The sequence below is a fragment of the Cuculus canorus genome, chromosome 25, assembly GCF_017976375.1.
Source record: "Cuculus canorus isolate bCucCan1 chromosome 25, bCucCan1.pri, whole genome shotgun sequence".
In the NCBI taxonomy this organism is placed as follows: Eukaryota; Metazoa; Chordata; class Aves; order Cuculiformes; family Cuculidae; genus Cuculus; species Cuculus canorus.
The window spans coordinates 6,522,756-6,536,138 of NC_071425.1; the positions used below are offsets into that span (position 1 = coordinate 6,522,756).

The following is a 13,383-nucleotide window of genomic DNA, read 5'->3' on the forward strand; positions in this document are numbered from 1 at the left end:
TCCAACCTGACTTGGAATGTTTCCAGGGATGGGGCATCAACCACCTCTCTGAGCAACCCGGGCCAGGGCACCCCCACCCTCGGCATAAAAATTTCCTCATTATATCCAGTCTAAATCTTCCCTCTTTCGTTTAAAACCATTCCCCTCATCCTATCCCTGCACTCCCTGATACAGAGCCCCTCTACAGCTCTTCTGGAGCCCCATTCAGCACTGGAAGCTGCTCTAAGGTCTCCATGAGCCTTTTCTTCTCCAGGCTGCACAACCCCAACTCTCTCAACCGCTCCTTGTACAGGAGGTTCTCCAGCCCTCCGATCATCTTTGTGGTCTTCTCTTATAGAGGATTCACTCCTGTTCATGCATAAAAGCCTTCTTATGCTTGCCCAGAGCAGTGGTGGCTGCCCCATCCCTGGAGGGGTTCAAGGCCAGGTTGGATGGGGCTTGGAGCAACCGGATCCAGTGGGAGTGCTCCGGAGGGCAGTCTCGAGGGCCGCAGCAATGCTCAGGCACTTGACCCATGGAGATGCTGTGCAGGATCTCAAATCCACCATCAGCCCCTGCTGCAGCCCAGCCCAGGACCTTCCCAGACCTTCAGCCTTGGTTCATGTGGGGAAGGAGCTGGATGTGGGGCTGAAAACTCCCACACAAATCCCCACTTCTTCTCCCTCCTGCGAAGGAGAGCTCTCCCACCCTGCTGTGGGCTCCAAGGGGGTTATTCCTGCCTCCACCTCCCCTGCGATCCCTTCCAGGTGTTGACCATGAAGCGTTGGCCATGCCTTTGGTTGCGCCATTGAGCTTGCATCCCCTGGTGACTCTCAGTTCACGTTGGGCTCCCAAGGGGTCTCCCCACCCCATCTAATCCCAAATATCCCGCGGCACTGGCTGTGGAGAGGTGGATTGAAGGAGAATCACAGCTCTCGTGTTAGCTTTATTTCTCATTTCAGGCAGCCGCGAGGGTTAGTGCATTAATTCCGCTGCGACGTGGGCTGCAAAGCTCCAGCTGCTCCCAGAGGACTGAGCCTCCTGGGCCACCACCATCCCAAAGCTGGGCAGCACCCGGCTCTCCTGTAACACCTCCTGCCTCAGGAATGATCTCCCTGGAGTTGGGAGCAGCAAAGCGTGCTCAGCACCCGAGCCAGGGGACGAAGGGTATCCGAGTGGTATCCCCTGTGTTCATATGGGATGGCTGGAGCTGGTGATCTCCAAGGTCTTCTCCAACCTAATGATTCTAGGATTCCATGATTCTATGAAGGACTTGGGGAGTACGAGAAGCTCTGCTGGGTCACTGCTCCTACGTTAGGAGGCATCAGGGCAGGGTTTGCTCGTGATCAGTAGCTAAGTCGAAGGTGGGAACAAGGCTGCGGGCGAGCACGGGGCTGGTGCCGGCCCTGGCTGGACCAGAGTCGTGTGCGATGGAGCAGGGGACAGGGCTACCTGTGGCCTGGGGACAAGGGATTTCTTCCCACCCCACCTTGAAGGCCCATGGGCGGTTGGACTTGGGCTCCATGTGGGGCAGGGATGGTGACAGGGCAGCCCTGGTCTTTGAGCTCAGGTGGGACAAGGGTGGACAAGGACTGTTAGTCCTCTCCCACCACTCCTGGATCACTGGAGGCATCTCCTGCTGTGAAAGCCCCCATGGTCACCTCGACTCCCTCCTCATCCTCCTCTGCTCTCCCCTCCTCTCCATTTTCACCTGCGTGGGACCCCCACACCTCGCCACGAGCACCTCAGCACTCTTCTTCCTCACCACGGTGATGAGGACACATTGTGGTGGGCCCTGACAGGGGTCAGGACAGCCCCATAGCTCTGTGCCAGGAGAAGCCCTTGTGGCCACCCAGCCCACCACTGCTGCCCCACAAACCACCCCAGGAACTCCTCGTTATCGCCTTTTCATCACCCTGCCTCTTCTTCCTCCTCTTCCTCCTGCCCGTGCCTCTCAGCTGAGCCCACCCAGTGCTTGGGGACAGGGGAATGTCCCTCACCACCTCGCACCCTGCACCAAACCCCGAGGGTGCTCAGGTCCCGGGTGCGCCAGGGAGATCCAGGGTGGCCTCCTGGACAAGGGAGGGCGCAGCGAGGTGGGATGCAGGGAGAAATGCTCTTGGCACCATCATCCAGTGAATGAAGAGTGAAAGAGGATGGACTCTGTCCCTGGGCATTGGAGACCCAGGATGAGCGTGGGCACCCATCACCAACCCCTCGGTGCCGTGGGAACGTGGCAGCATCCTGGCAGGGGACCTGGGCTCTGCCTCCACCTGCTCACCTGCCCTCGGCATCACCAGTTGGAGGGTGCGTTGCCCGCCCTGAGTTGGGTGTCGGTGATGGAGCACCAAGGGAGATGCCCCACGCTGAAGCACCACCAGGGCCTCCCACACCCTCTGCCAGGCCACCGGGCTCCCTCGCAGCATCGGATGGGACCTATGGAGCTACAGCTACAAACGTGCGGCTGCTGCGGCTCGCCCGCCCTACGCCACCTCCTTGTGCTCCTGCTTGGACTCCTTGATCACCTGGAGGCAGAAGGAGAGGGACGGTCACCCTGAGCTTGGGCTCTGCTCCACGGCTGAGCTGCAGGAGCTCAGAATAAGCTTGGGGGAAGGGACATTTTCTGTATGAGCTCCCAGGCTTAGCTCCATCATGGTCCAGAGCCAGCTGGTGTCATGCCAGCAGGGCACCGGGATCACTGGCTCCGTGCCTGGGCTGCTCTGAGGGATCGTCGCCCCATGGGCACAACAAGTGACCACCTTGGGGACACCCCACAGGGAGTCAGAAGTGGAAGGGAGGCAGCGTGGGTGACACAGATGAGGATTTCCCACCTCTCCATCTCTGGTCTCCACAGTTTTGACTACGATGGTCCTCTTCAGATGGGCTTCTGACACAGATTTAGTGTCCAGGCTGGTCTCTAGGGGACAGGGGCAGGACATAGTGGTGACCCAGTGCCTGAAGTATTGTCCCTCAATCCATGGTCAAGTAGAGTGGCCCAAAGGGAACAGGTTGGGCTGGAAAACCCTGAACTGTGGGAGACAGCAGTCCTGGGGACATGAGCAACTTCAGGGACACTGTTGGCCTCAGGGACATGGTTGGCCCTTGGATTGCGGTTGGGGACATGATTGGCCTTGAGGATGTGGCTGGCTTTGGGAAGAGATTAGCCTTGGGGATACAGCTGGCACTGGGGATACGATGGGCCTTGGAGATGCGGTTGGCCATGGGGATAGGGCTGGCTTTGGGACATGATTGGACTTGAGGACAGGGCTGTCCTTGGGGACACAGTTGGCCTTGGAGATGTCGTTGGCTTTGGGGGTGTGGTTGGCAGTAGGGACATGGTGATGTGGTCAGTTAGTCTCAGGGACATCGTTGGCCTTGGGGCCATGCTTGGCTTTGGGGATGTGGCCATGGCAAACTCCTCCCCCCGTCGTGGCAGAACCCAGGAGTCCTGCTTCCTCGACATTCAGAGGAAAACCTCCCGGTCCTGCTGGATGGGACAACGATGGCTGAGATGGTGTCTCCTCCCATGGAGCCCCCAGAAGCCACCCCTGCTTGGTCCACCACTCCAGCTTCCCTGTCCCACACATGGCCATGGCCTTACCTCGGATCTGCAGGTTGGAGAAGCTCTGCACAGGGACGGTGATCCTGCGGGAGCCATGGGAAGTGTTGGGAAGGGCCTGGGGTCCTGCTGCTCACCAGCTCCACCTGCTCAGGGCTGGAGCAGGAGGGCTGGAGGATGGTCCCTGAGCAGGTGATACACCCCAGAAGGACTACAAGGACTTGGGCTTGGATTGGGTCATGGCTGGGGATGGGGAGAGGGGCAGGATGGACCTCCTGCTCTGCCATCACCTGCTCTCCTCGCCCTCCAGCAGCTTGCGGTACGTGGCGATCTCAATGTCGAGGGCCAGCTTGACATTGAGCAGATCCTGGTACTCCTGCAGGTGCCGGGCCATCTCTTCCTTGAGGCTGCGGATGTCCTCCTCCAGCCGCACCACCGTGTCCTGGTAGCCGGCCGTCTCCAGGGCGTAGCGCTCCTCCAGTTCCCGCAGCTGCCTCTCCAGGGACTCATTCTGGGGGGCCACCAGGGGACAAGTGACACCCTCCATGGCCACCTTCTCCCAGTAGCAAGGGGCTCTCCATGTGCCTATCCATCTCCCATCCTTGGGGAGCAGCCACTCCCCCAGCTCTGGCTGGTGGTCCCCATCGCTGTGCCAGGGATCCTTGTGGTGGTGGTCACTCCCCAAGCCCGTGTCCCCCCACCATGCACCTCATGGCCGGCACCTACCGAACCCCGCAGAGCCTCCAGGTCACAGGTGAGGGCCTGGAGCTGACGCCGGTACTCGTTGGCCTCTTGCTTGGCTGCACGCAGGGCCTCCACGTGCCGGGCAGCTGCGTCCGTCAGATCTGCAAACTGGTAGAGGGACACGTGCCATGGGTTGGGACCACGGGGCAGGGACATGTCCCCATGGCACATGGCACAGGGATGTGACCCCACTAGCACCTGGCATGGAGAAATAGTTGGTGGGTGGTGGGATGGTGCCCATGGGACATGTCCTCAGGGTCAACTGTCCCTGGTCCTGTGGTAGGAGGGGATGAAGAACATGGGATGTGCACTTGATGTGGCACTGGGGACTCATCCCTGTTCCTACAGTAGGAACGGATGTCGGGACATCATAGAACCATAGCATAGTTTGGGTTGGAAGGGACCTTAAAGATCATCCAGTTCACTCCCTGCCATGGGCAGGGACATCCCACTGGATCAGGCTGCCCAAGGCCCATCCAACCTGGCCTTGAACACCTCCAGGGATGGGGCAGCCACAGCTTCCCTGGGCAACCTGTTCCCCAAAGCACGTGTCATGGGGACTGTGGGTGAAAGGGTGGTGGAGCCATGTTCCTGCTCCTGTGGGATGGTGCACGTGGGCCATGTCACTGTGGACACAGCACCTTAGGAACCGTACCAACGTGACTCATCACGAATGACATGTCCCTGCTCCCCATAGGGACCAAACCAGGACATGGGACACAAGTGGGGACAGTGGGGACACCAAACCCCACACACCACCACCAAGAAGAGCCACTCAACCATGGGGTGGTCAACCTTAGCCCTGAGAAGGTGACGTCCTGGGAGGGGACAGCAACCACCAAGCAAATCCACCCAACCCCAGCATGGTCAAACTTAACCCCGAGAAGGTGACATCCTGGGAGGGGACAGCCAGGCCAATAAGCCATTGGGTGGCTGTCTCCACCGCACCTTGGACTTGTACCACTCTTCGGTCTCCTGGACGTTGGTGGCCGCCATGGCCTCGTACTGGCTGCGGATATCACGCAGGGCGGCCGTCAGGTCTGGTTTGCTCGCGTCCACCTCGATGTGCACCCGCTGCCGGGCCAGCTGCTCCTGCAGCTCCCGCAGCTCCTGGGGGGGCAGGGAGGTCAGCCTGGACCCCCCCAAGCTCCAGGACCCCCCAGGCCCTGAGCAGGGTTACCTCCTCGTGGACCTTGCGGAGAAAGGCGATCTCATCCTGCAGGGTCCCCACGCGCCGCTCCAGGTCCAGGCGAGCCAAGGCGGCAGCGTCCATGTCCTGCCACCGCGGAGGGATCGTCACTGGTCCTGTCAGTGGCTGTGGCACCTCCTGGGATGCCCAGACCTGCCCCATCCCTGCCCATCCCTGCCCATCCCTGCCCATCCTTGTCCATCCCTCTCCACCCCTGCTCATTTCTGCCCATCCCTGCCCCATTCCTACACCACTCCTGTCCATCCCTGCCCATCCCTGCTCCAACCCTGCCCATCCCTGCCCCATCCCTGCCCCATTCCTGCCCCATCCCTGCCCCATCGTTGTCCATCCCTGTCCGTCCCTGCCCCATCGTTGTCCATCCCTGACCTATTCCTACCTCACCCCTGCCCATCCCTGCCCCATCCCTGCCCATCCATGACCCATCCCAGACCCATCCCTGCCCCATTCCTACACCACCCCTGTCCATCCCTGACCCATTCCTCACCCATCCCTGCCCCATCCCTGCCCATCCCTTCTCCATCCTGCCCATCCCTGCCCCATTCCTGAAGGGTGGCTGAGCCCAGCCCTCTCCCCCACGGCAGCAGGATGGGGTGCAGGATGTGGCCCCTGCTCACCTGCCTGGTGGCAGCCAGGCTGCTCTCTGCCTCCAGCCGCAGGGTCACCTCATCCTGCAGCCTTTGTGGAGCAGAGAACCACCGTCACCCAGTTGGCACCGTCACTCGTTAGGCTCCGTCACCCACCACTCCCATCCGTACGGCCAGGCTCCCCCCAGCCCCGTGGGTGGCTCCGTGTCCCCATCCTGCACCCCCTGCCACCACCCACGCTGTTCCCAGAGGTCACCCAGATCCCTGATGCCACCCATGTCCCTGCTACCACCCTGTTCCTGATGGCCACCCCAATCCCTGGGGACATCCCAGTCCCCATTCTGATTCCAAGGGTCACCCTGGTCCTTGCCATTGCTGTGGTCCCCATCACCACCCTGGTCCTTAGGACAACCCTGACCACCATCCTAGTGGCCATCCTGGTCCCTGCTGCTGCTCTGGTTCCTGTGGCCACCCTGGGCCCCATTCCAGTGGCTGCCCTGACCCTGGCAGTGACCCCAACACCCATCCCAGTGGTCACTCTCAATTCTGTCCTGGTGGCCACTTGGTCCCTATGGCCACCCTGGCCCCCATCACCACCTTGGTTCCCATCCCCATCCTGGCCATGGTGGCCCCAGGGCTACCCCGAGAAGGGCAGTGTTTTACTTCTGCTGAAGGTTGCCAAGGTCCTCAGCAAGGTTGTCCTTCTCGATCTCCAGACGGGTCTTGGCGGTGGCCAACTGCTCCACACGGTGCCGCAGGTCACGCAGCTCCTCCTGGTAGATATCCGCCAGGCGCGAGGGTTCCTGGTCCCGTGCCTGGTTCAGCTCCACCACCAGCACCTTGTTCTGCTGTTCCAGGAGCCGAACCTTCTCGATGTAGCTGGCGAAGCGGTCGTTGAGCTCCATCATCTCCACCTTCTCGTTGGTGCGTGTCTCCCTGAACTCCGAGTTGAGTGCCGCAGCCAACGAGAAGTCCATCTTGGTGGACCCCAGGTGAGCACCCAGACGGGGACCCAGCTGGGTGCTGCGGGGAGCCCGGAGACGGGCGGGGGAGCTGGTGAGGAGCACCCGGTGCCCCGGGGTGGCGGTGCCGAAGCGGCGTCCGTAGGACAGTCGTTGGCTCTCCATGCTGACTGTCTGGCGCGGCGTGCCCGGTGCAGGGGGTTTTATGGAGCCTGGGGGGGCCCTGGCTCCACCGGCCGTCCCATCGCTGGCCACCGGGCAGGGAGCCAGAGGGACAGCACAAAACCAGCCTTTGTGGCGCCCGATGGGGGCGGATGCGCCCTGGCACCCAGCCCGGGCACAGCACCGTGGCCCCCTGCCCACCGCCGGCCCCACGGCTATGGCTGGGACAGCAGAGCGGCCGGTGGCCACCGGCACCAAGGGGCACCGGGGGTGGGTGCTGGGTGCGGGGTGCGTGAGAACCAAAAGGCTGGATGAGCACCGTGGGGGACAGCAGAGAAGTTGGTGACCACGGACACCTGTGGGGCACCAGGGGGTGGGTGCTGAGGGTGAGGTGAGTGAGCACGAAGGCGCTGGGTGAGCACCAAAGGGGGAGGAAGAGCAGTTGGTGGCCGTGGGCACCCATGAGGCACCAGGGGGTGGGTGCTGGGTGCAGGGTGGGTGAGCACCAAGGGGCTGGATGAACACCACGAGGTGCTGTGGGTGCTGGATGCGAGGTGGGTGAGCACCATGGGGGGAGGCAGAGTGGTTGGTGGCCATGGGGACCAAGAGATGGATGTTGAGGGTGAGGTGGGTGGGCACCAAGGGGCTGGATGAGCACCACAAGGAGCTGGGAGCAAGGTGGGTGAGCACCAAGGGACACCAGGGGGTGGGTGCTCAGTGTGAGGGAGGTGAGCACCAAGGGGCTGGATGAGCACCAAAGGGGAAGGAAGAGCAGTTGGTGGCCATGGGCACCCATGAGGCAGCAGGGGGTGGGTGCTGGGTGCAAGGTGGGTGAGCACCAAGGTGCTGGATGAGCACCACAAGGTGTTGTGGGTGCTGGGTGCAAGGTGGATGAGCACCAAAGGTCTGGGTGAGCACCATGGGCGACGGCAGAGCAGTTGGTGGCCACGGGCACCAAGGGGTGGATGTTGAGGGTGAGGTGGGTGGGCACCAAGGGGCTGGATGAGCACCACAAGGAGCTGGGATCAAGGTGGGCGAGCACCAAGGGACACCAGGGGGTGGGTGCTGAGGGTGAGGTGGGTGAGCACCAAGGGGCTGGATGAGCACCAAAGGGGACGGCAGAGCAGTTGGTGGCAATGGGCAACTGTGGGGTACCAGGGGGGGTGTGCTGGGTGCGAGGTGGGTGAGCACCGAGGGGTTGGGTGCAGCTCCACGAGCTGCGTGCTGTGGACAAAGAAGCTGCCATGCGCACACACCTGGCACACGTGTGCACACACCCCACCATGCACCCCCCCTGTGTGAGTGTGCATACACATCCCGTGTGTGTGTGTGTGTGTGCACACCCTGCCGTGCACGCACCACCTGCATGGTGTGCAAACACCCTGCCACGCACATATACCCTGTCTGGGTGTGCAAACACTCTGGTACACACACACCCTGCATGGGTGTGCAAACACCCCGCCAGGAACACATACCCTGCACGGGGGTGCAAACACTCTGGCACACACACACACACCCTGTAGGGGTGTGCAATCACTCTGGCACACACATCCTGTATGGGTGTGCAAACACCCTGCCACACATACACGCCCTGCACGGGTGTGCAAACACCCTGCCATGCACACACACCCTGCATGGGTGTGCGATCACAGCCCTGCACACACCTCCCGTGTGTGTGCAAACACACCCTGCACAGGTGTGTACACACCTCACTGTGCACAGCCCCATTGCACACGTGTGCACACACCCATCCACCCCACCCGCGTGGCTCCGCACGCACGCACCCATGAGGAATCATCCGCACATCCATGCTGGACGCGTGTCTGTCCATGTCAACACCTGCACACATCTACGTGCACGCTCCTCCCTCGGTGCACACCCCACGCCATCTCCCTGCACACCTACCCTTGCACGTGTGTGTGCATACATGGAGTGTGCACAGATCCACACGAGCGTACGCTCGTGCACACGCACACACCGAGCTGCACACGCCCACCAGCCCTTCCACGGATCTACAACCTGCACAGCGTGGCCACGAGGGAGGGGATTCCACCCCTCTGCTCCGCTCCAGGGAGACCAAACCTGGATGTTTGTGTCCAGTTCCGGAATCCCCAACAGAAGAAGGAGATGGAGCTGTTGGAACGGGTCCAGAGGAGGCTATAAGGATGATCCAAGGGCTGGAGGATCCACCTTCCCTAGGAGGACAGGCTGAGAGAGTTGGAGTTGTTCAGCCTGGAGAAGAGAAGGCTCCGAGGAGACCTTAGAGCAGCTTCCAGTATGGAAATGGGTTCCAGGACAGCTGGGAAGGGACTTTTTCCAAGGCCACGGAATGATGGGACAAGAGCGAATGGCTTTAAATTGGAAGGGGAAGACTTAGAATGGACATCAGAAAGAATTTCTTCCCAACAAGGGTGGTGAGACACTGGCCCAGGTTGCCCAGAGCAGCGGTGGCTGCCCCATCCCTGGAGGGGTTCCAGGCCGGGTTGGATGGGGCTTGGATCAATCAGATCCAGTGGGATGTTGCTGCCCATGGCCAGGGGTGGGACTGGATGGGCTTTGAGGTCCCTCCCAGCTCAAACCACTCTGTGGTTCTACGCACACGCACAGCATCCCCTTACACACACGTGTGCACACACACACACACACACACACACGCGCGTGTGCACTCCCCACATCGCATCCCCCCGTCGGGAGCCGTTTGGCAGCAGCCGTGGATCCCCGTCTCCCAGCGGGATGAGGCGCTTTGCAGGCAGGCTGGCAGCGTGGGCAGGCTGCTCATTAAGACAGGCTGCTCATTAAGGCAGGCTGCTAATTAAGCGGCTGAAGCCTCACCCGTTCTTTCCACCCCAGCGGGTCCATACAAGCGTTGGCCGGGGCTCGGGGCACCGGGTCCCCTCCCCAGCTCCGGGGGGCTGATCCTGCCACGGCTGCGTGGTCACATCACTGCTCACACATGGGCTGAGTTTGGGGGGTCTTTGCTCCCCACTGGCCCATGGAGGGGGGATCGAGGGCCAGGACCCCCCCAGGCTGGGGCCAGCTGCCAGGGGCCCTACGGGGTGACTGAAAAGGGTTTTGTGTGGGACCAGAGCCAGCGCTGCCCGGCAGAGCCGTGGGGTGTCTTTGTGCCGCGGCCCCGCGCTGCCGGGAAAGGCTGAGTGACAATTCCAGGGGTGGCGACGGTGATGGGCACAGGGTCACAGCGTCATGGTCACCAGCTGGGGCACAGCCAGGCTTTGGGGACGCTCCAGGAGGAGACGGGGCTGTATGGGGGAATGTGAGGGGTGTGTGGTGGCAAGGACGGGGTGTCATCCAGAGGGACCTGGACAGGCTGGAGAAGTGGGGATGGGAGAGCCTCAGGATGTTCAACAAGGCCAAGGGCAAGGTCCTGCACCTGGGTCGGGGCAATCCCTGATTTCACTGCACGATGGGGGATGATGTGATTGAGAGCAGCCCTGCAGAGAAGGACTTGGGGTGCTGCTCAATGAGAAGCTCGATGTGAGCCGCATATGTGCTCACAGCCCCGAAACCAACCGTGTCCTGGGCTGCATCCAAAGCAGCGTGGCCAGCAGGGAGAGGGAGGGGATTCTGCCCCTCTGTTCCTCTCTTGGGAGACCTCATCTGGAGGATTGTGTCCAGTTCTGGAATCCTCAATGTAAGAAGGAGATGGAGCTGCTGGAACGGGTCCAGAGGAGGCTACAAGGATGATCCAAGGGTTGGAGCACCTTCCTTATGAGGACAGGCTGAGAGAGTTGGGGTTGTTCAGCCTGGAGAAGGGAAGGCTCCGAGGAGATCTTATAGAGACCTTCCAGTACCTGAAAGGGCTACAGGAAAGCTGGAGAGGGGCAGATTTGGACTGGACATTAGGAAGAATATCTTCCCCATGAGAGTGGGGAGGCACTGGCCCAGGTTGCCCAGGGAAGCTGTGGCTGCCCCATCCCTGGAGGTGTTCCAGGCCAGGTTGGATGGGCCTTGGGCAGCCTGAGCCAGTGGGATGTCCCTGCCCATGACAGGGATGGAACTGGATGATCTTTAAGGTCCCTTCCAACCCAAACTATTCTATGATTGGGTTGGATGCCCTGAGAGGCTGTGGGGCCAAAGCTGGGGGACAGGGGGTCCCTGGGGTGCTGGTGTGAGTGCTGTGGGGATGGGGAAGGGGATAGAAACAGGGAAGGGGACAAGGACAGGACTCACCAGCTGGCAGCCAGATGGCAGCCGATGGCCGGGAAACGCTCCCTGCCTCATTGAAGACAGGGACTCACAGTTGAGCCCCGTTGGGCCACAGCCACCACCGCTGGGGCCACCAACTGGGGAGGGTTGCGATGAGATCTGTGTCCCAGTCAGTGCAGCCTGTGGGGACCCAGAGCCCATTGGGGTCACAGTGGTGGGACTGGTGGCACTGGGACAGCTCTCAGGGACAGCCTCTTGCTGCCACATCCCTTCCAGCCCCAGATGCTCCTCATCCCCTGGCTGTCCTGAGTCCCTGTCACCAGCCATGGGCAGTGGTTTTGCCCACAGAAACCCCCGTTTTGGGGCACCCACACACCGCAGAGGTGATGTGGGGTGTCCCCAGCCCCGAGCTGTGACATCCCTGAGCATCACTTTGCAAAGTCCCCCAGGATGCAGAGCCCTTGCGGGGTGGGGGGACAGAGCAGGGCTGGGGGGGCTTTGGGAGCTGTGAGACCCCCCCTGTGCCGCTCCCCAGGGATTTCTTGTCTCCCAGCTCCTCCGGGAGCAGCGGGGATCAAAGCATGGGAAGCTGTCACTGCTGGCAGGCAGAGCTGGGCTCTCCCCCTCCTCCTTCCCAGCCCCCTCTTAATGAGACAAACTGGCTGCGAGAGGGCTGGAAGTTTTAATTAGCAGCTTCCAGCCTCTGGGAAGAGCAAGGCGAGATCCGGCACTGCCAGGCAGGAAAGCGGGACAGGAGGAGCTGGTGACATTGGTCCTGTGGGACAGCAGAGCGCCCGGAGCCAGGGCTGACCTCTCCATCCCACCGCAGCCACGCTCCGTCCCCCTGAGGGTGCCAGCCAGGAGCTGGGGGGGGCAGCCAGATGTGTCACGGTGCCCAGATGTGCCCTGGCACAGCCAGAAAGGGCTCGATGAATCCGGAACAGGCACAGACCTCAGGGATGCTCTGAGGTCTCCACCCCTCCAGGACTGGTGTCACGAGCAGATGAAGTGAGGAGCACAGGGGACAAGGGGTGACAGCAAGAGGGTTCCAGCAGGGAAACAGCACAGAAATGCTCTCCTCGTCCCCAAGGAAAGTGGCAGAGCCAGGAGGGCAACAGCCTCCACCGGGTGTTGCCTGCACCCTACGGCACCTGGCAGTGTCCCAGACCCAAATGGCCCAGCAAAGGGGCAGGAGGTGCCCGTGGGGACCCCAACTGGGAGATGGGGGGTAGAAGGATGGGATGTCATCCAGAGGGACCTGGACAGGCTGGAGAAGTGGGGATGGGAGAGCCTCAGGAGCTTCAACAAAGCCAAGTGCATGGTCCTACACCTGGGTTGGGGCAATCCCCAATTTCAGTACATGATGGGGGATGATGTGAGTGAGAGCAGCCCTGCAGAGAAGGACTTGGGGTGCTGCTCGATGAGAAGCTCAACATGAGCCGCAACGTGCGCTCACAGCCCAGAAACCAACCGTGTCCTGAGCTGCATCCAAAGCAGCGTGGCCAGCAGGGCGAGGGAGGGGATTCTGTCCCTCTGTTCCTCTCTTGGGAGACCTCATCTGGAGCATTGTGTCTAGTTCTGGAATCCTTAATGTAAGGAGGAGATGGAGCTGTTGGAGAGAGTCTAGGGGAAGTCACATAAATGATCCGAGTGCTGGAGCACCTCTGTTGTGAGGACAGGCTGAGACAGTTGGGGTTGTTCAGGCCGGGGAAGAGAAGGCTCTGGGGAGACCTTAGAGCAGCTTCCAGCAACGAAAGGGGCTCCAGGAAAGCTGGGAAGGGACTTTCTACAAGGACATGGAGTGATAGCATGAAGGGGAGTGGCTATAAAGCGGAAGGGGGAAGATTTAGATTGGACGTTAGGAAGAAATTCCAGGTTGCCCAGAGCAGTGGTGGCTGCCCCATCCCTGGAGGGGTTCAAGGCCAGGTTGGATGGGGCTTGGAGCAACCGGATCCAGTGGGAGGTGTCCCTGTCCATGGCAGGGGGTGGAACTGGATGGGCTTTAAGGTCCCTTCC

At 61.3% G+C, this 13,383-nt stretch overlaps 1 protein-coding gene across 2 annotated transcripts; it reads right to left on the minus strand.

Annotated features, from left to right (window-relative positions):
• Positions 1 to 919: 919 nt before the first annotated feature.
• On the minus strand, positions 920 to 7,251 carry GFAP (glial fibrillary acidic protein). 2 transcript variants are annotated; one of them, XR_008453591.1, is made up of 10 exons: positions 6,740 to 7,251; positions 6,107 to 6,167; positions 5,463 to 5,558; positions 5,231 to 5,392; positions 4,265 to 4,390; positions 3,829 to 4,049; positions 3,581 to 3,624; positions 2,811 to 2,896; positions 2,261 to 2,504; positions 920 to 1,288 (listed from the first exon to the last, which is right to left on the minus strand). XR_008453591.1 is itself a non-coding variant. In XM_009567299.2 (9 exons), exons 1-9 carry the CDS (start codon positions 7,201 to 7,203, stop codon positions 2,463 to 2,465), a joined length of 1,302 nt encoding a protein of 433 aa, XP_009565594.2. In that variant the 5' UTR covers positions 7,204 to 7,251; the 3' UTR covers positions 920 to 2,462. The 2 variants fall into 2 exon arrangements, 1 of the variants encoding a protein (XP_009565594.2); XM_009567299.2 differs by having other exon boundaries at positions 920 to 2,504.
• Positions 7,252 to 13,383: the final 6,132 nt, after the last annotated feature.